This window comes from Neodiprion lecontei, chromosome 3, assembly GCF_021901455.1.
Source record: "Neodiprion lecontei isolate iyNeoLeco1 chromosome 3, iyNeoLeco1.1, whole genome shotgun sequence".
NCBI classification, from domain to species: Eukaryota; Metazoa; Arthropoda; class Insecta; order Hymenoptera; family Diprionidae; genus Neodiprion; species Neodiprion lecontei.
Window position 1 is genome coordinate 17,427,199 of NC_060262.1, and position 20,800 is coordinate 17,447,998.

A 20,800-nucleotide genomic window follows, 5' to 3' on the forward strand; every position below is an offset into this window, starting at 1 on the left:
TTATTTTGCAAAATCGGTCATACTTTTCTTAAGTAATTTTTTTTAACGTGTTAGGTGGATGAATAATCGAAAGTACCGAGGAAAATTAATATGTGATGTTTGCTTCGTGAAATCGCTAGAAATGATCAACGATGGCATAATCTGCAGAATTCTTTCCCGGATTAAGGAGGCAGGATACCCAAGGCTGCTCTTTAAAAAAACGGTCGAATGTCGGTCCTGCAAGATGGCCCAATAGGTTAAATTTAAAAAGTGGTGGCAGAAAATAAAATCGACTAAGGTTAAAAAAAACATCTTTATTACAATATTTCTCATGTGTAATTAAGTTGGTATAAAATAGTATTGCAGAGGGAAACGCATTTTTTATTACGAAATTGAGTATAGAGTCGAGTTATATTCCATTTTTTTGTTGCGCCTTAACGCTGGCAAAACCATCTTTTACATTATTTTTGTTCTAAACTTTATGTTCCGAGATTGAGGCTTGCTCGTATAGTCTGAATTTATGTTCATTGAGTTATTATCTGAGAAATCGTCCTCATTCGACAACTGGCTGAAATCCTACCACCGCAGCGAGCGTTATATAACGGCTAATTTTTTCCCTAGTCGATTGCGTTGGCAATGCAGACTTTAGTTTGCAGTTGAGTCGGCCGGTCGCTATAGGCTGAATCTGCATTACCAACGTAATCGACTAGGGAAAAACGCGCCGTTCACGATATTTTGTCCACATGTGTACAAAGTTCTCGAACGTTATGTAGGAAATTATAGCCAATCGGATTTACCCGAATTTTTGAAAATCTAGGTACTATTTTTCAAAGTTGATTTTGAAAATTGAAGGACCATAAATTTCGAGGGCCTTAGGTTATAGCCTTTTTAGCTTTACGGTCAATTCGGGCCTGCTGACTAATTCACTACGAATTCCATTCCACATGTAATTCTCGGGTTGAAAGGTAAGTTGCACACGATCAGTCCTAATTTTTATTTTGTCACTGCCGAACTTTCGACGACGAAAGAATTTTTGGTTAATTTGCCCGGAACAGTCGCCTCACACCAGTTAGAAAAAACACCCCACATTTTTACTAATAGTAATAATTAGTAATAGATGTAGTAATTGAATTATAGTAATAACAAAATAATAAATTTTCGACTTATTGCGTAGAATGAATGCAAAGTGACAGGAAAATGATTGTTCACATGACTTTACAGATGGTAAGTACACGAACAACCTTACCGATGGATCAAGCCTCATGTAAATCAAAAGGTTTTGAATTTCACCGCCGTATCGCCTTAAGGGATTAGGTACACCTGTGTGGTTAAAGAAAATCGTTTCTTTGGAAGATCCATTCCACGGCCCAGGAATCGACAATTTTATGTCAGTTTTAAAGAAACAAACTCACTTCAGTGTAAACTATACACTGCAAACTTAACACACGTTTTTCGTAAAAGCTGTACGCTCCTTTTTTTCTACCTGCCACAGCTGCGTACCTAATCCCTTAATGGAGTTTTATTTAGAAAAATGTGAAAATTGAAACATCAGTGGAATTTTTGTGAATTAAGGGTGCTTTGTGGGCCAAGATATCTTTACACATATTTTGTGTAATTTAACATGCACTCTCACAGCAAACTACGTTTTCATCGCGTTCAATTACTCAGAAATCAATAATTGACGGTTATGTGGCGATGAAACCATTTTCAATGGTAAAAAAAATATCTAACGAAGATTTTTAACACGTTGAAAAAGTAGTTTGCCATAAGAGTCCATGTTGAATGATGTAAAATAAATATAATGATATCTTGATCTACACACATCCTCGAATCACAAAAATTCAACTGACCTTACATGATCGGCTACCCATATTTAAAAGATCACGCAGTATCCATATGGAAATTGGTTTCCGGTTGAAATGGTTGGATTTTCAGTATGTTATAGTACATTTTCTCTCGATCGAAAGTTCTCATAAACCGAAGTCCCGAAAACCAGTATTATAATTTCCGAGATACAGGCCTCGGAAGAAAGGTGTCCAGATTTTTTGATATCTATGGATTTCGTGATTTTCATGAATTATAAATCTTTAAGGGGAGTTGAAATCAAAGAAATCACTCAAAAAACTGCACGGTTGGTTCTCTAAGATGGGCAGGAAGCTGCGATTGATTTCATCCATGAACGCGCTGGTTTACTGGAAGGAGTTGCAGCGTTAGATTTCACGTGAAGAACGAGACCCTCCGACTCTTGCAATGATCGACTTGTCCTGTTTTTTACGCGTCGGTGGAGTCTCCGCGAATCGGTTGTACAGTTTCTGACAATGAGTGATATATTTGATTTCAAGTCCCCCGTGAAACTTTGTAATTGGTGAAAATCGCGAAGTCCATAGATGTTAAAAAATCCATAGACCCCTCTTCCGAGGCCTATATCTCGGAAACTACTGATTTTTCGAACTTGTGTCCATGAGAACTTTTGATCGGGGGGATACATACTATATATACTGAAAATTCGCGCAATTCAATCGAGAGCCAATTTCCACAAGGATTCTACGAGATCTTTTTCCTCTCTTTCTAACCGTGAATTTCAATTTTGCGATATAATTCCCTTAAAGAGCGTCGAACATCTTTGAACCGAGTAGATCTCCCTCGAGGTGTCGATAACCGGTACATCCGCCTGGAACGCGGTTATGGTTCAGCCCCCGTGTGTCAATTCTATTAGATTTCCACACAGCTACGATGCCGCGACGCTGAAATATCTCCACCCCAACATTTCGCACGGTATTCCCTTGGTGTAAGACCGGAATTACTATGCAACCCTCGAGGCGGGTCGCTGCTGACGAGGGATCGCAAAACCGCCAACGGGCAACACCGACGCCGAATGGATGTGTCTGCGTATGGGCAAGTCGGCGTTTGCGGTGTTTAAGCTCAGGGTATATTGACACCTGACGGCCGTTTCACGGTTCACAATCCGCCAATCTCCGACTACCGAGAATCGTCAACCGTGGATCCGGGAACCAGGGCGAACTTCGAACATCCACGTAGGTCTACCCGAATTTACCCCGGACTCATATTCTTACTTTGGATCATGATGTAAAGAAATAAGGTGAAACAATGCGCATTTGCTCTAAGTCAATCAATCAGAAAACATATCCAAGGTGACGTCATACAGACTTGATATTTTGTTGTTTAATCTTAGTATTATTATTCTTGCAACTTACGGAAATAAATAAGTAACCTATTTATGTGATTCCTGTGACAGAATCTTGGATATGCGCAGACTGAGCGAAAATCGGTCTTCAGTTCTGACTAACCTCATTTCCTTACATAATGCTTTGAATTGCCAAACTCCCAGGTGCATCGTGTAGCTCTATAGGATCAAATGAAGCTCCGTTAGTCGAGCGAGATTTTCAAATATTTGTTCAAGGAGGTTGGTGTATCAATCAAATTATTATAACCTTCAAGATTTCTGCGTCTGCAAAAATCAACTTTAGCGAACTGTAGAATCCGAAAAATTATATTGAGCACAAAGTTCCATACCTACGATTCTTTTATTTCTCGTCAGATTGTCTATGATAGTATGTAGTATTATTTTTTCTAAACGGATGTAGATTTCGGTTTCGAATAAATTAGTACTTTAGCGAGCAGTAGTTTTTTAACTGCCCACGTACCACTCAGTGACTGGGTGTTGGCGCAGAATTTTCATCATAGCGTGTTCAATGGTTGCGTGAATGTGAAGTAGTCATCCAAAAATAAAACTAAGGATATATTGCCACTAGATAGTCGAATGAGAAAGAAAACAAATCAATAACTTTGCTCTGAAAGCGGTCGTTTGGAAGCTGAACTTACTAAAGTTTTTTTTTTGCATATACAGAAATCTTGAAGGTTATTGAATTAATATATTCCGAAGCTACGAAATTCCGATAATTGAAATATCAGAAATTAAAATACTGAAATTGTAAACAAAAGCTTAAATATCAATAACTCATTTCAAATCGCTTATAAAATGGTTAAAAGTGTAGCATTGACTGCTTTCAACCAAAAGACTATTTCCTACGATCCCACTAAGACACTCTTCCTAAACAATTGCCAGCTTTACCGTACTCGGTCGGTAAGGCAGGTCGAATTAGAACCGCCCTTATACATATATCTACTTTTCTTTATCACGCTGGTATCGTTCAATATTTGTTTATTCATGGTTGAACTGGTATTGATGTTAATCAGCAAATGTAAACATCGAATTGATTATTGAGAAAGAAAGTCTGTTTCAGTATATTTCTGAAAAACAGTTATCCGAACAAAATAAGCGTTCAATGAAATTGAACGAGTTCGCAAGATTCTTGACCTTAAATAATTTTTGTGTTGAATAATGATTTTCAATTTTTCGAGAGAATGTTTTTGTTTGCATGATAGCATATCCCTGATTTATTTTACAACACCTCATGAAAATTTTATAAAAATATTTGAATGTCACTTCTTATGCGTGTTCGAAAAAGCAGTCGCATCGTGTTATTTGTGATCGAAACAAGTACGACAATTGAATATTGCCACTCAAACAAATACGACAATTGAATGCGAGAAAAAATTTCAGTATTAACGGTATATTGTTATTACCTAAACAGTGTATAATTTATACGTTTAACAGTATGTTAATAGATGATGTGACACTGGCACGATTACGCACGTTTTTCCAAGTTATTATTACAGTGAATTGCCATAAGTATCAATTGTAACATCAGCCTTATATTATCTCTCTATTATTTGGGTCTGAACCGCGTGCGGGTTTGCTTTTGTCAATGCCATTTTCTGCCCTTTCATTATGAAAGTCTAGCCGTAGTCACGTCAGATTCTTGGAAGAAAGTCAGATCTCGATTTGCCTTTTGTCGAGCAATCTTACTGTTTGTATGGCCAGTTAAAGAAGATGACGACGCTGTATCTGCAGATCGACTGCTTAGCCTTATTCCACATGTTTGCTGAAAGAATAATGATTTTCCCGGCTAAAAGTACTGTAGTTGCCGGATCGATTCTGGTGAGAAAAGTATAAAGACATATCAAGGTTTTTGGTAAAGTATACCCATGTAGACGATATTTTGATTATAAATGTAGCAGATTTTACTCTGCACACAGTAGTTTTCACTGATTCTACAGTAGATTCTGCATTTTATGAAGTATGTTTTACCAAAAAACCTGATCTTTCCCTCTTTTCCTGCAGTTCTGAGTAAAATCTGCTCTTTCATTCTCTTCGCGAAGTACTACAGAGATGAAGAAAACGTATTCATGGATTTGTCGAAATTGTATTGAACAAGGTAATATAAAGTAGCTGATAAAATGTGAAAAGAAATAGTTATCAGTCAATTGAATGCAACACATACGATCTATGTCCTTCTCTCACTTATTTTAATCAAATGGATTCTCGATTACTGGCATTCCGATTAATGTCAGACAAGATGAGTCGCATTCGTGCACTGCAAATTTGTTAATACAAGGATGTAAAATAAGGTAAATACGGACGCGTAGGTATACCAATTGTCTCTCGAGTAGAATGAAATCACAATAAACGAAACACGTTGCAGCTTTTTTCAGGAGCACCTAAGCGAGTAAGCGTAAAAATGAATATGGTATCGATTTTTGCCCGGATGAAAATTTTTCTGCGGCTTTGTTGTGGTCCGGATCAGGTCATCATCATGCAAAAGTTCTGGCGATAGCAGGGTAAAAAGTTAGGGTATCGATCGATCGAGGGACTTTAACACTTATTGTTAGCTGGCAATACCTGATACGGCAAGCTAGTCAAATCTAATACGGGATTTTTTAGCAAATCCAAACTTGAAACACAGAATATAAAAACTAAATAACCTATTTCGGAACGGACGCAGATATTAATTACTGTGGTAATCCGGATTAGGTACATACGCTTCGTAATTTTATATGATCGTTCTATCTTTACTAATCACAGGTAATCCTTGTAACCTTTGTAATTCATTGTGATCCATTACACAATGACTTGTAATCTTTGTAACTGTTGTGATCTTTTGTGCTCCATTTGTATGTTTCGGATCATGTTAGCTTTGTAATCCTTGAAATCCTGGTAACCATTTGTCATCCTTTGCAATTTTTAATCTCTTTGTAATCTGTATAATTGTAATCGCTGTGCGCCAATATTTCATAGCGATTAACTCCTACTATACGAATTCATTAATAATACTTGCTTCTGTAGGTATTAGAAAACGTATGGATGTCAAAACTTTGGTCTGAGTAGTATGTAACAGAAAAGAAATGTAAGTAAGGAGATAAGGTTAAGAGATGAAACAAAGTTGAAACGATTTAGTATTAACTGAATACTCGCAGTTATTGCTCAACAATCAATACAATGTGCCAATCATAATTCAGAAGAATTTTCCAGACTTGAGCCGGTGTTGCAGAAGCTCATTGGAATGTTCTACGTTAGAAATATCCACGGTATGTCTATTACTGCAAATTTACCTTGAATATACATTTTTACACATTATAGAGAAGTAGTATAAATCCAGACAAGCGCGTCAACTTTGAGAATGTACGGCTTTCGATATAAAAATTTGAATACACCAGAAACTTGATGACATTATAGGAATAAATCAGTGTCAGAAGTGTGCTCGAAAAGTGGGACAAAAAGTAAATAACGAATGATTATGTGATTGGCATGTCACATCTAGAAACAAAATTATAAGTCAAAAAGTGTATGATACATGCATCTGTAATGTAATGTCAAATAGCATGGAAAATAATTCGCATTTCTAATCATAATTCGTTTCTATACATTCTCTTCTTATCCAAAAGGTCGAGATGGAAATTATCCAGTACAGTCAGATCTCGATTCTACGTAGAACTTGGGACCGGATTCCGCAGAATCGAGGTTCCCAGAGAACTAATCCCGACGTTACCTCAGACCCGTTCCATAGATCCCGTCTGTTCCCACTCTTGCGATAGAGACGGAGAATCCGCAAAATTGAGGTTCACCTTTTTAGGATCTGCTGATCGGTATTAACTTATTCAACTGTTCAAGAAATGATCGAATAAATTCAATTGTGTACTGTGACTTGATCTGAAAGCTGACGCGTTTTGAGTTTGAGAATATTTCTCGACGGTGCTTTCGGGGTCAACTGCGAAGAAAACTGTTTCTGGTCTTATCGTTAACTGTGGAATAGAGATATCGGAAACGCCCGTTGACGTTTGACGACACGATGCTTCGCCTAACGAGGGACCGAATATTCGTGAGGTGCGGAAGGGTAGAAATTGCGAATTTGGAATTCTAGACAATCGAGATGTGGACCTGACGACTGCGAATGAGCCATCGGATGCGCGATATTGAACTTCTTGGCGCCGGGTGAATGCTGATAAGTCGAATTACAGGCCGCGTCCTTCGCTAACCATACCCTCGTAATCTGGTTTCTGCTTTGCGGAATTCGATTACCCTTACGTATGTCTCTCTAATCTAGCTTCGACGGCGCGTAATTTAACGATGTTACGACTGACATCGATGTACTTGTAAGGAGGCGATGATTTTATGACGTCATTTTATTCCCGAACAAATAGTTTACAGCCGATTTCATGAAGTTAAGTAATGTAAATCAACTCGAAGGCTGTACAAAAAGAAGTGGCCTGTTTATATATTATGTTCGACCTTTTCAATCAGTCAGTTGCAAGTTACAAATGTGAATTACAAATGTACCTATTTTGTGATTAAAACAACAATAAAATCACATTCAATGTTACATTTGTATTTTTCAATCGAAGGTAGGTAAAGCATAGTGGAAATGGTACATACAACAATTACAAAATGCAAATTACAGTTCCATTTTTTTTTCTTCAGTTAAAGATGACATATGCAATCTGTGAACGGTCGGTAACCAATACAGTTGGTTTGTCCAAACTTGGACATAGATCATACTTACATGCATACATACGCACTTAGTTCATTATCAATTTGATGCATTATAGATTGAAAGTGACATAAATGAATGAATTCGTTGGAAATGGAGAAATGAGGCAAGTTATACTCACCAACAACTGCTCGATGCCCTTTCACTCGTCTACCAATGTTCGGAGATACGAGACTCAGCCGGTCGCCTCTGGAACCGAGAAGAGGGCTTGGGCTTCTCCTAGGCGGCGGTTGGTCAACGGCCAACCCGTAACAGCTCCCCTGAGCTATGGCGTTCGAACTTCCGAGACCACCGACGCCTCCGACCAGTCCCCATTCTGCAACACTGTCGATGGAGCTGCTGCGCGGAAGACAGGAGCCGGTGCTGCTACCCTCTCGCCTGGAAGAAAATTTTAATGGGTACGCGAAGAATTTACTCAATTTAACCGTACACTGTTCACGGAAGTAAAGTAAAACTTTTATTCCCGACTCGACCATAAAGTTAACTTTTTTGACCTCAAAAGCGGGACGAAAGTGGCATATTTTTCCGTAAAACGCATTTGCGGGAAATATCAGATCATAATCCCACAAATCCAAATTTAGAAGAAGCAAGTGGCTTGAAGAAAACAGAAGAAAAGTCCCCATTTTCAAATAAATATTGCAGAGTTGATTCAGAAAAAAAGTCCTATATGTAACACAGAAATAAAACTCGACTATTTCGTTGGGTGATTACTACCCGAGGGAAGACTCGCGGGAATAATCTTCGACTTTATTCCCTTGTTACATAATGTACTATTATTCCAGCCTTGACCATAATGTTTATTTTGTTGACCTAAAAGCGGGACAAAAGTAGCATATTATTCTCTCTGATACTTTTTTCCTGGTCGTAAATTCTTTCATTGACTCTCTTTTTTTCAACTTTAAACTATTTCTTGCCCTATGATTATAAATTTGATGAATTGCACTTTTTGATACAGTGTGCGTAAAATGAAGAACTTCCAAATTTTACCAAACCTCCTCCCCCAAATTACCCTGCAGAGGCTTCACTCCTTACATCCCCAGTAGGGCCAGCGTCTCTGGATCCAATCCCGCCTACTCACATCCATATGCTACTTGCACGCATTTTTTACAATTCCTTTTTCATTATTAATCTCTGTTCTGAAATCTATGCAGCATACTGCAAAAAATATAAATATAAATATAGAAAGTACACACATTTTTTGTAAAAAGTAGATATTGGTAGTGATTATTTGAATAAAATAAAAGAAACATTATACATTCAATCTTATTGTATTTCTTTGAAATGAGTGTCAAAGCTTGAGAAAGAGTTTTGAATGATTGCGAATGAGAATTACTTTTGTGATCTTATAAGGTAAGATTTTCACCGTTATTGCGTTTTGCAAAGGGGAAATAAGATTTACATTTATGTTAACTTTAATGTAATGCTTTCCAGATTTTTTTCAATATAAAATACGAGCATTCAACTGTCTGTTTCCCAATTTACATCCCCACGAGTTTTGTTGGCGAAGCGTACCTAATAATTTCAAATAAACAAGAATCTTCAAAACAAAATTAAATTGACATAATCGAAAAAATGTAACTTTATACAAGTGGTAATTTTCAAATGCTCGGTTGTCCGGGTAATGATGTAGTAGAAATCTGCAAATTTACACCGATTTTTCTTATACGTATTGTATCATTCTAGAAAGTGAGGGCATGAAAAATCCAAAATGACCAAAATAAGGGACATCTTAATGTACATTTGGGGACAATGAATCTGAGACCGCTAATTTTTTACACTAGACAGTTATGTTGGCTCCACAGAGAAACCTACAGCGCCATAATGGGCCGAGCGCGAAACAAACTCAATCTCAATAAGCATAACATAACCTATGACCGCCGAATCTAACCTTAGAATATCGCGGGTATAATAACTTGTTCGATTGACGAGTAAATCGGATATTACACAATTGTCATTTGTAATAAATTAATGAATAAATTTCAAACAATAAATTACCGAAACTCAAATGGATCGAATAAATTACAAAACAAAACTTACCTGGAGTTTAAAAAATTATTGAGTGTAAAAATAATTAATTCTAACAAGTCATTATTCCCGCGGTATTGTGAGGTTATTGCACTGTTATTTTTACATTATGGTACTGTAGGTTTCTCTGTATTGCCAATATAACTGTCTAGTGTGAAACATTAGTCGTCTCAGATTCATTGTCCCCAAATGTACATTCATCGAATTTCAAAAGATTTTAGAGCAACCGAACGATTTTGTAAGATTTCACAAGATTATTTCATTTCCGTTAAAAATAATAATTGCAGAAATGATATGCTATTGAGTTCAACTGTTTTTGATATAATTTAGCGTGGGTGACATCTAATAACTTTTTTCAACTTGAAGTATTTGCTTCAACTTTGTTGTACGTGGAAAAGGTAATATATGATAAAATTAGTTTCTTCAAACTATATTTATGAAATGTGAAAGGGGAAAAATCTTCACTAAAATTTCCCGCGTTTTCCCTCTGCGTCTGTGCTTAGACACAGTCAAATTCATTCGTTAAACATAATTTATGCTGTACCTGATAACACGAAATTCAAATCTAACAATTCTATTACAGAATCCGAACCTGTTTTCTTTCAATAGAATCAAATCACATGAACACTCGTGAGGGATTTACAATACTTCAATATTTTCCGATAATAGTAGTCGATTCAATCAAGTGAACAACTAACTTCAAAGAATTGGTTCTAAAACTTCCCGCTATTCCCGTTGCGTTAATTACGGAAATATGAATTTTAAGACGAACGATTTATGTTAAGACAAAAAACTCAGAGACATCAATCCCATTCGATTCAAAATGTAGTCACTTTCACGATAAATCGAGCCAAACCAATAGACCAAATTTTGTCTGAATCGATCTATCCATTTCCGACTTATTTTTGCAGGCAAAAGCTCCGTTAATTTTGGAGATATGTAGTTATTCACAAGTCATATTTTACAATGCAATCTAATAGAAATCTATCGAAATACGCAACAAAATAATTGTGACGCAAACTCCCATTGTCTTTGACATGAAACAATGTTTATAATATATGTACATATGTTACGTGGATGCAAGGTTAGGTTATTTGTCAGCCCTGGGTTAGGCAACTGAAGTTACACGTTCAATTTAGGTTTGCGTTGGCGTACAAATTGAACGTGTAACTTTGGTTGCCTATCCCGGAGGCGACAGATACCGTGACCGTAGCTGCACATACTGGCACTATGTCAAATTGCCAGACTAATGATTTGGAAATGCGATTACTTCTAACATTCAAAAGTGGGCGGATGTTTCTGATATAGTGTCACATTTCGCATTCAGACAAATTTCTCAGTGTTTCTTTAACGTCGGTACAGGTATTATATCAGTCTTCGCACTGTTCAGGGAGTACGGGAAGAGATGAGAAATCAGGCACCGAGTGTCGATTGTACTTCATTTCGAAGGAGAGCTAGAATAAACGAACCTATCATCGTTTCTTTCAGCGATATTGACATATCCTAAATCTTTGCGAGAAGCAATACACGATATATTCCAAATTTCAATCAAACGATTTTGGGACAAACTTAATTTCTACTAAGGGACCATTCAAATATTACGTCACGCTATTTTTGGCCGTTTTGAACACCGCTCTCGCCCTTCCCGGCCGCACCTTTTTTACCCTCATCTTGACGTGATGTGATCTATTTCAGTCTAGCACCACCCTCTCTCGTTCGGCAGCCAAAAAATTTGTGAATAATATGACGGATAATATTAATTGTCCGATTAAAAAACAAGCAAATATGCATAAAAACAATCGTGGCGTGATGCTCCGAGTGTATCCCCCTTGCCCCTTGTCAAAGGTCATCACAGTGAAGCTAACCTCCTCTCCCTCTTAGAGCCTGACGTGATGTTTGAATGGCCCCAATGGGATGTACTAAAATACAATTAGCGTTGCGATAATAATTACAAGGTGAATCATTGTTCAGTAATTTCTTATCTGCGATACAAATTTCAAATTTGAAGCATCATAATATACGCCATACATACCACAGTAAAGCAAAAAGTAAATGCCACTGTGTTGGTCACTTAAATTATTACTGCTCCTGTCACTACTACATTGTGTCTGTAAACGCGGTTTCAGAAACAAATTGAATTACGGCCGTTTAATACTTACGAACTTTGGTATCTATTTATTTTCGACGTGTAACACAGGGTAGAATTCCAGAATAATGAAAATTCTGTTTACTGTATCGTTATGTTTCATTTTGTATGGCATTTCGCTACGCATTCGTAAAGCAGAGATGAGGTGTATTGCATTTTATTAGTTTTTAGCAGTGTTTTCGTAATTCCGAAACAGGCGCCTGTCGCTGTCGCTTTGTCGACGTCGCAGTATGTTTGGTTGCCTATAGTCCAGTTTCTATAGAGATTCGTGACAACGGTATCGTTCATATTACGCACAGCTGAATTCATCGAGTTCTGCCAAATCCGTTTAGAAACTATAGCAGGTTGTATCGTTGAAACGTCGCACGGACAATTCAACATGAAGTAAATGCGCCTGCATCATGCAAGTCAGGATATGTACAGTAATGTTCATCAATGCCTTGATCTTCCGGCTAACTTGTTTTCGGTCCGAAACAAAATGCGAGTTCGATTTTACGCAAATTATGTGACAATGCATCTCATTTTCTCATGTTAGCTGCATCACCAGTCATTGTCGCGTAATTCGTGTAGAATCTAACTCGCATTTTCTTACATACCGAAAACAAGTTAGCCTTTAAACTCAACGAATGAATTTGCTATTAATGAGAATACTTTTTTTTATCACACCAAGTGTGATTTTTTGCCGTAACGAATGAGTAACTCGTACATTTATAATTGAAGTAATAATGTACACACACCAGGCACGTACGTATAATACGCAACGGAATATAACGCACGTGTGTGGTAAACTGTAAGTTGTTCACTGTAATTCTTTGAGGCGTGGTGAACCGATTTACGCCGATATAAATAAAACGCAAGTTTCTTGAATTTGAACGGCGGTTCGTTTATCAATTAGTATCCACGCGTACATTTTCAGTAAGAAATATATATGTATAAGATTTTACAAAAATCGTTTGAACCGTGTGTAATCATCTGAACTGTGACGTAGCCAAGATCTCAGAATTAAAAGGAAAATCATAAAAACCGTTTTATCTCTGATTATGAGCATGAAGCAAGACTGCACTGAACTAACAGCTCAGGTTATTGATGGATCACACGCTGAAGGTCTAGGGTCGAAGGGCGAAGCTCAACGACTAACGATAAGAAATGCGGGGGTGAGTAATCACGTACCTGTTTAGGTATAGCTTTCGGGAGTACATGTGCTTGCTTGCCCTCTTTTTTGTCACTGGGTCAACGGATACCTATATATGTAACTCTGTTTTGCTGGCGTCGGCAAGACCTGCATTTAATCACTCAACTTGTCATATCCGGGCCACAGCTCAGGAGCGAATAAGCTGGCAGTGCAGTGCGAATTATCATAGGTACTCCAACTATTTTTGCTGCTGCTAGACTGGTTGAAACTGTGTCACAGTGGACCGCATGTTTGATTGACCATTTGCGGATGAGAGTATAAGGTATGGAAAAGTCTAGCAGCGGTCAAAACAGCTTTGAAATTATTTATTTCACGTCATTCAAACCCTTGGATAACATAAGTTAAAGCTATATGTGAAATTTTGAACTGATTTGTCATGAAACAGTTGCTCGTCGCAAAAAGTAAATGTGTTGCAGTTATTTACCGGATCACGCGTGACGTAGTTACCGATGTATTTACTTTTACAGATTTAGAGAAGAGAAAACAGTTTTTAAGATTGTACCCGGTAAATATTGTCCTTGGGTAATTGAACATTGGAATCAGAAATTGTGAGAATTAGTTGTACGTTCAAATGTTTGGAAGTTTTCCATATTCACTGAAGAACAACCCATTCCGAAAAATTTTACGAACAATTGAAGACGGAATCACTAATGAATTTTTCCAAAGGTGAGTTTTTACTTACTTGGGGATAGGTTTTTGCCTTGTTTTTACTTGCCAATAACGTGACTCATATTTAAAACAAATTGATTTCCATTCGCTGTTATGTGATAATCCTTTCCATTATATAGAAATGAATGGTTCATAGTTACACTGCAGGTTTGAGATGAGTAAACTTATTCCCGTGTAAAGAATAAAGACAGCTGTGTACATCAAAGGCTATCTCACAGCTTGAATATCAAACATTCTCATTTCTCAGAATTACACGTTAAAAATTACCCAGCTGCGTGGACCAACTTGGGGGTCAAAGAATTCTAGTTCTTGTGTGCCCCGAGGAAAGAGAAACGGAATTTAAAAAATGTGAGAATCTGAGGTGTATGATTCTCCGAAAGTTATTATTTTGCATATTGTTAGATCTGGGGAGTTGGTTATTGTTAGTATCTGGAAGTAAGTACTTGCAAGCCCCGATATTTATTTTACGCCTGAGTTTCAAGTTTTCGAAGGAATCGACATATGTATTTCCAAGATTGACTAAAATGGTTTCATCAAAACAACTTCTATATAACTAGAATAGATAGCCCGCGGGTATCGAGAGGGGTGTCAAAATGGTCTTTCCAAATGCTCGTATTTGTGCAAATGGCCTCCAGGTGTCCTCATGAACGTTCGACAAAGATGCCCCCACTCCCACCCCCCGAGAGTGCCGCGTTTAGTTGCACGAGACAATTGTGTGTTCTTCGCTTCGCGCTTATAAAAAGTACGAAACTTCAACGTTCTAGCTAAGCATTAAAATGCATAGTTATTGTACTGTATTTACACCAATTATACATATTGCCATATTTATCTATAATTTAAGGTGTCACTCTTGAAATTCCAATAAAACACGGGATGAGATTATGATTTTTTTATTTTTCAATTCGATATCAAGCGAGTAATGGAAGATGTATGATTTTGTTGCCAAATATTGCTTTTTATTTATTATCAGATTTCTGATTACTTAGGCAAATAAGATTAAGTCTTTTTTAAGATTAAACTTTTATCGGACTGACTAACATTAATGTCTCCTATTTGACATATGGGGTACTTAAGGCTACCACTTCCCGAATTATGGGGTAATGGGAGTGAATGACCTTTCTACTTTTTTTTATTTTTTCATCCAAAGATTATTTAGCTTAATGATTTTACAGTGATTTGTTGGTCGCCAGATAAGTAAAGCTTACGTTCGTATGTAATAATTAAATAAATTATATAAAATATGGTATTACGAGTATTAACAACTTTCCTATCTTTTTTTCTTATTCATATGGTACTGTTATTTTAGTCCCGTTTATGTACCAATGTGACTCTATTCTTTCATCACATTTAAGCTCGACAAAACTAGAAGTTTATTCGCACTATGTTTCTAGCGTACAACAAATTCTCTAACTTTACTCGGCATTTATGCATTATCTGGTTACATAATTGAGTCTTGAAAATAAATATGGTATGATAAAACCTTATGAAATAATAAACGTCATCCATTTCGCGTCTGTAGATAAAATATTGGACACTTGTCGCGAATTGAAGTGCATAATGTGTGTCTTCGGAAATATTTTGTTGCTATTTATAGGAAGAGTTTGATTCTACTAAATTATACGTGAATAATAAATAACCGGTGAAATTGGATAGTATCGTGAATCAAACGACGTGCGAGGGTCGGAACAATTTTATCTTCCCACTGATTCAATCAAATGATACGTCGGCCTTTAGCCAATATATTCAGCTTAGACCAGCTTTTCATCAATAAATTAAAAATCAATCCTCACCTTTCCATCAGTTCAAATATATCCCATCTGCAAAGATTGATATACTTGTAAGATCATGCGATTTTAAATGTAAGTCGGGACATTCGGGGTGTAATCGACCTGACAAAGCGGCGACCTTCTCAAAATCAGTTCAAGCTTTGTGTAATGTTCTTATCAATTGATAAAACGATGTGTGTTTTTTTTTGGAGATGTTGGATGAATTCAAAGAAGTTGAAACGTTGGTATCTGATAGAAAATATGCAATAACCGTAAGGGGAACTTGCGGTCTAGATTTTTCAAAAAATTGATTTTTTTTCTTCTAATATTTCGAAAGTATAGTATCTTAAGAATATACTGTGAAATTTAGGTAATGATATTCACAGTATTTCAAGTTTTACTTAGAATAGTTCTATTGTTCGTAGAAAAGTAGCTGCTACCTGAGTTGTCTACCTGAGTTGTAGTGAAAATATTTTAGTCCTGAGAGTTAAATCGGTTAGTATAACTCGGTCCACAGGCGGAATAACATCGAGTAAAATTATTACTGTTAAAAAAATATATTTAAAAAAAAATGGATCGTAAGCGAGGTAGCGGTACTAGTAGAAGACCAAGCTAAAAAGCAAAAAAAAGATCGTTCAAAGGTAACAGATATACAAGTGAAAATACAACAGAATACACTAGTACCTCTGCAAATAAACTAAAAAGTAGTGATGAATTAGAATTAAATGTCGAACCTAGTATGAGTTATTGTATTATTCAATTCACAGCGGTTTTTTATACGTTGCAACAGTTATTAAAATGTAAAGAATGTAATGGTGACGTGAGTTTTAGTAAAAATGGGCAACGTGGATTAGGATTCAAGCTTTCAGTAAAGTGTAAGTGTAAAGAGACTTTAATTCCATCTTCTCCTTTTATTGATAAGGCGTTTGAAATCAACCGCCGGCTTGTGTTTGCAATGAGAATGCTTGGAGTTGGAGTACAAGGCATAAATAACTTTTGCGGATTCATGGATCTAGGACGGGGTCTTTGTAATAGTACTTATTACAGTATTATAAATAATATAAAAATTGCAGCAGAGGCTGTTGCAAAGATTGTATTTAAAAAGCCGGTAGAAGAAGAAGTGCGGCTCAACGAAGAACGAGGAAATTCGGCAAATGAACTGTGGATATCTGGTGATGGGTCATGGGCGAAACGTGGTTTTTCTTCTCTTCTTGGTATCGTGTCAGTAATAGGAAAGTACAGCAACAAAATTTTGGACGTTGTTGTGAAAAGCCGCATTTGCCAAGGATGTGCAAGCTGGACCGGGAAAACGGACACAGATGAATATACAGTGTGGTATGAGGAGCATAAAGACCACTGTGATGCTAGCCATGAAGGTAGTTCTGGTAAAATGGAGGTAGACGCAATAATAGAAATATTCAAAAGGTCTGAAGAATTATATGGTGTTAAATATGCTCATTATATTGGTGATGTCGATACCGAAACGTTTAAATCTTTGTTAGATGTACTACCCTACGGTGACGATTTAATTGTTCAGAAAAAAGAATGTGTCTTGCATGTCAAAAAACGTTTATATAAACGTGGACTTGAAGCTAAAAAAAAATATGAACAAATGAAAAAGGCAAAATTAGAATTATTAAAAACAAATGTTAAAGAAGAGAAAACAAAAAGAAAATCATCTGTAGAAAATGACAATATAAAAACCAAAAAATCAACAAATATATTGTTGCAAGAGCTTTCAATATTTTATGGCTTAGCAATCCGTCGATACCCAGATTCAGTAGAAGAAATGAAAAGAGAAATATTGGCGGGATATTATCATAAAATTTCAACTGATGAAAAACCGCAACACTCATATTGTCCGATAGGTCCTGAATCTTGGTGTAAATGGCGTAAAAGTGAAGCTAAAGGTACTTTGGACACCTTTCAACATCCACCATCTCTAGATGATGATGCTCAAGCAATATTGAAGCCGGTTTACGAGGGCTTAACTCAGGATAACTTATTAGAAAGATGTCTTGGCAGTAACACTTAAAACAATAATGAAAACTTCAATGCTTGTGTATGGGATCTTGCGCCGAAGCATTTATTTTCTGGAAAAAAAAAATCATCGACATCGCTACATGTTGTGCTGCTTGCGCATTCAATGAAGGCTTTCAATCTTTATTGAAAATAATGGACGTAACGAGTAGTGTATATACGCCGGTTCTGGGACATAAAATGGCGGCGCTCCCCCCTGGCTCCCCCCTCGTACCGCGGCCCACACACACACCCACACAATAGTAAATAAATATGAAAATAAATAAATTAATTAATTACTACAAAATAAAAATGAATTAAATAAAATGAATAAAATAAATGAAATAAATGAAATAAATGAAATAAATGAAATAAATGAAATAAATGAAATGAATAAAATGAATAAAATAAATAAAATAAATAAAATAAACAGAATAAATAGAATAAATAAAATAAATAAAATGAATAAAATAAGTAAAATAAATAAAATGAATAGAATTAATCAAATAAATAAAATGAATAAAATAAATGAAATGAATAAAATTAATAAAATTGATAGAATAAATAAAATAGATGAAATGAATGAAATAAATAAAATAAATAAATAGATAGATAAATAGACAGACAGACAGAGAGACAGACAGACAGATAGACTGACAGACAGACAGACAGACAGACAGACAGACAGAGAGGGGGAGAGAGAGAGAGAGAGAGAGAGAGAGAGAGAGATGCGGAATACAGAAAAGTAAAAACTCGTCGAAATCTTCGGGTTTTCGAATGAGCATCTTTTTTTTCACAGCCACTTTGTCAAACACCTGTGTCTACACAAGGGATTTTTCAAAATGCTGGAGAAGTTTCAAACCGGTACTCGAACTTGTATGAAAGGAGACACGCTTACCCTTCACCGAGCAAAAACCAACCAGCCAATCGTTCATGGGGTGTACACCACGTGACGTGCAGGCAAAAATGTTACGCGGGAACAGCATAAGCTGGGAACATTTGCCCAAGAGCTCGCTACACGCTTTTTTGATAACCGATTTTTTCCCCATCACATGCCCCACGTTGGTTGGGGTGTGCAAGTTTTTGATTTTTGCTTAGTCAAATAAGCAGCAATTTTGATTTTTCCCCCGTCAAACACTGCTCACTACCTACTTTTTCGTTGACCGATTTTTCCCCATCACATGCCCCCACGCTGATAAGGGTTGGGGTGTGCAGGCTCAGACTTCTTTTGTCATAAAATTTTTTATTCTTTGATGGCTGCGGTGGTCCATCACTGCAGCTCTCCACCCAGTCACCACTGCGCGCTGCCCGCTACCTGCTTTTTCGTTGACCGATTTTTTCCCCATCACATGACCCAACGGTGGTTAGGGGTGTGCAGGTTTTTGATTTTTGCTTAGCCACATGAACAGCCATATTGATCAATTTCACAACCTCTCCCCACTCGCAATCCTAAATCGGTAAACACACCGGCTTGCAACCCGATGCATGCACATTTTTTACACGGAAACTGTGAATCGTCCAAGAATTACAATAAAATATTCAATTATACGAAATATCTCCACATTCTCTTCCCTTATGCATACAGGTGTAACATGTCATCATCAATAATAATAATAACAATAACAATAACAACGACAACAACAACAGCAATAATTAAATCTCCGTACATGCATAGATAACGATCTGGCAAAAATACCGAGTCAATCAAACGATACCAGACGAGCACAAGATCAAAATCAAGACGTGGAAATGCAAACAATAAACGGTATTACGAATAGCACAAACGTTTTAGTAAATCAAAATACCATTAAAAATTTCTCAGAAGAATCCCCAAAGAAAAAGATCACGACACAACATCGAACCAAATTTTACCAACGTTATGTAACCAAGATAAACGACGCTATACTTGAAAAAATTCACAGCTAAACCTGAAAATAATCTATAACTAACTTACAAGTTATTTGGAGAGGAAATGAGTTTTAATTCGTAGATACAATCAAATATGATGTATAACGGGTCGATATATAACCCTTTGTTTTTATTTTAAAACATTTAAAAATAGAGGCATTGGGGGAGATGTTTAGTAATTCGGGTGGTAAACCACCCACAATGCCTCCGGCGCGTGTCACGCCGGGTGATCCCAATCCTCGAAGGGGCAGCGTTGCCCCCACCACCCATCGATCAGCCATCCGATGCCGAAGAAGTCTATGAAATCGTCACCCTGCCATCGGCAGCCGTCAGCTAGCCCTCGAAAATATGCAATTTCGCTTCGAATTTCCGCCCCACCTTGGCGGCGTTTCTCAAAATCCTTTATACTGACCCACCCTAGGGACTCTAGAGTCCTCAGCAGATACTGTAAACAAGGATAAACAACCAAATTTGAATTAAAGTGCTACACAAACACTTTGAATAAAAAGAGCGAAAACCATGTGCCGCAGAACACTATCACGAACAATGAACAATAAATCAAAATGAAGAATTCCCAAAACTTGCATACATTTTCTTTGCACATATAAACACAAATATTTAAACGATTCAAAAACTCTTGAACGTGTTACGTTAAAAACGTTTATAATGAGCAAGATGATGAAACTTGGTACTTACAGAAATATTCTCTAATTCGAGAACCATTTTTTTTCCTTTCTAACTATGCACTTTTATAACTCGTCAACTCAGTGAAGTTTGAAAAATAGATACAATTTTTCACGCAGCGACGCGATCTCAAATTCTTTGCCTCGGCTTTACGGACACTTTCTGTACGCGGAGATTATCCTCCTTGCCTATATCATCCATAGCTCTAACCCGACCTAACCCAGTGGAGTAAAAGCTAACCTGACCTAAAACGGTAGGACTTGACCTAACGTAACCTAACTTGACCCAAGACACTACAACCCAACCTTATATAACCTATCCTAATCCAAGACTGTACAACGTAACCAACCTAGTATAACTTAATCTTTTGCAGGTTTCCCGGTAACATGAAAAGACTTCCGTTTGCTCTGTAGACGGGGAAGCTCTTGGTAACATTCGCTCATTTCACTTGTTCTGACGTCTACTAGTTCTCATTTTGTTACACGTACTACTTCTCATGCAA

The 20,800-nt window shown here is 36.9% G+C and overlaps 1 protein-coding gene across 3 annotated transcripts in view; it reads right to left on the reverse strand.

Moving 5' to 3' along the window:
- The window catches only part of LOC107219511, a 251,610-nt gene that overhangs the window by 96,382 nt on the left and 134,428 nt on the right, over positions 1 to 20,800 (reverse strand). For all 3 annotated transcript variants that reach the window (XM_046733522.1, XM_046733520.1, XM_046733521.1), the window contains one exon: positions 8,011 to 8,267. In XM_046733522.1, the coding sequence (XP_046589478.1) occupies positions 8,011 to 8,267 (257 nt within the window). The remainder of the gene's footprint in view (positions 1 to 8,010; positions 8,268 to 20,800) is intronic.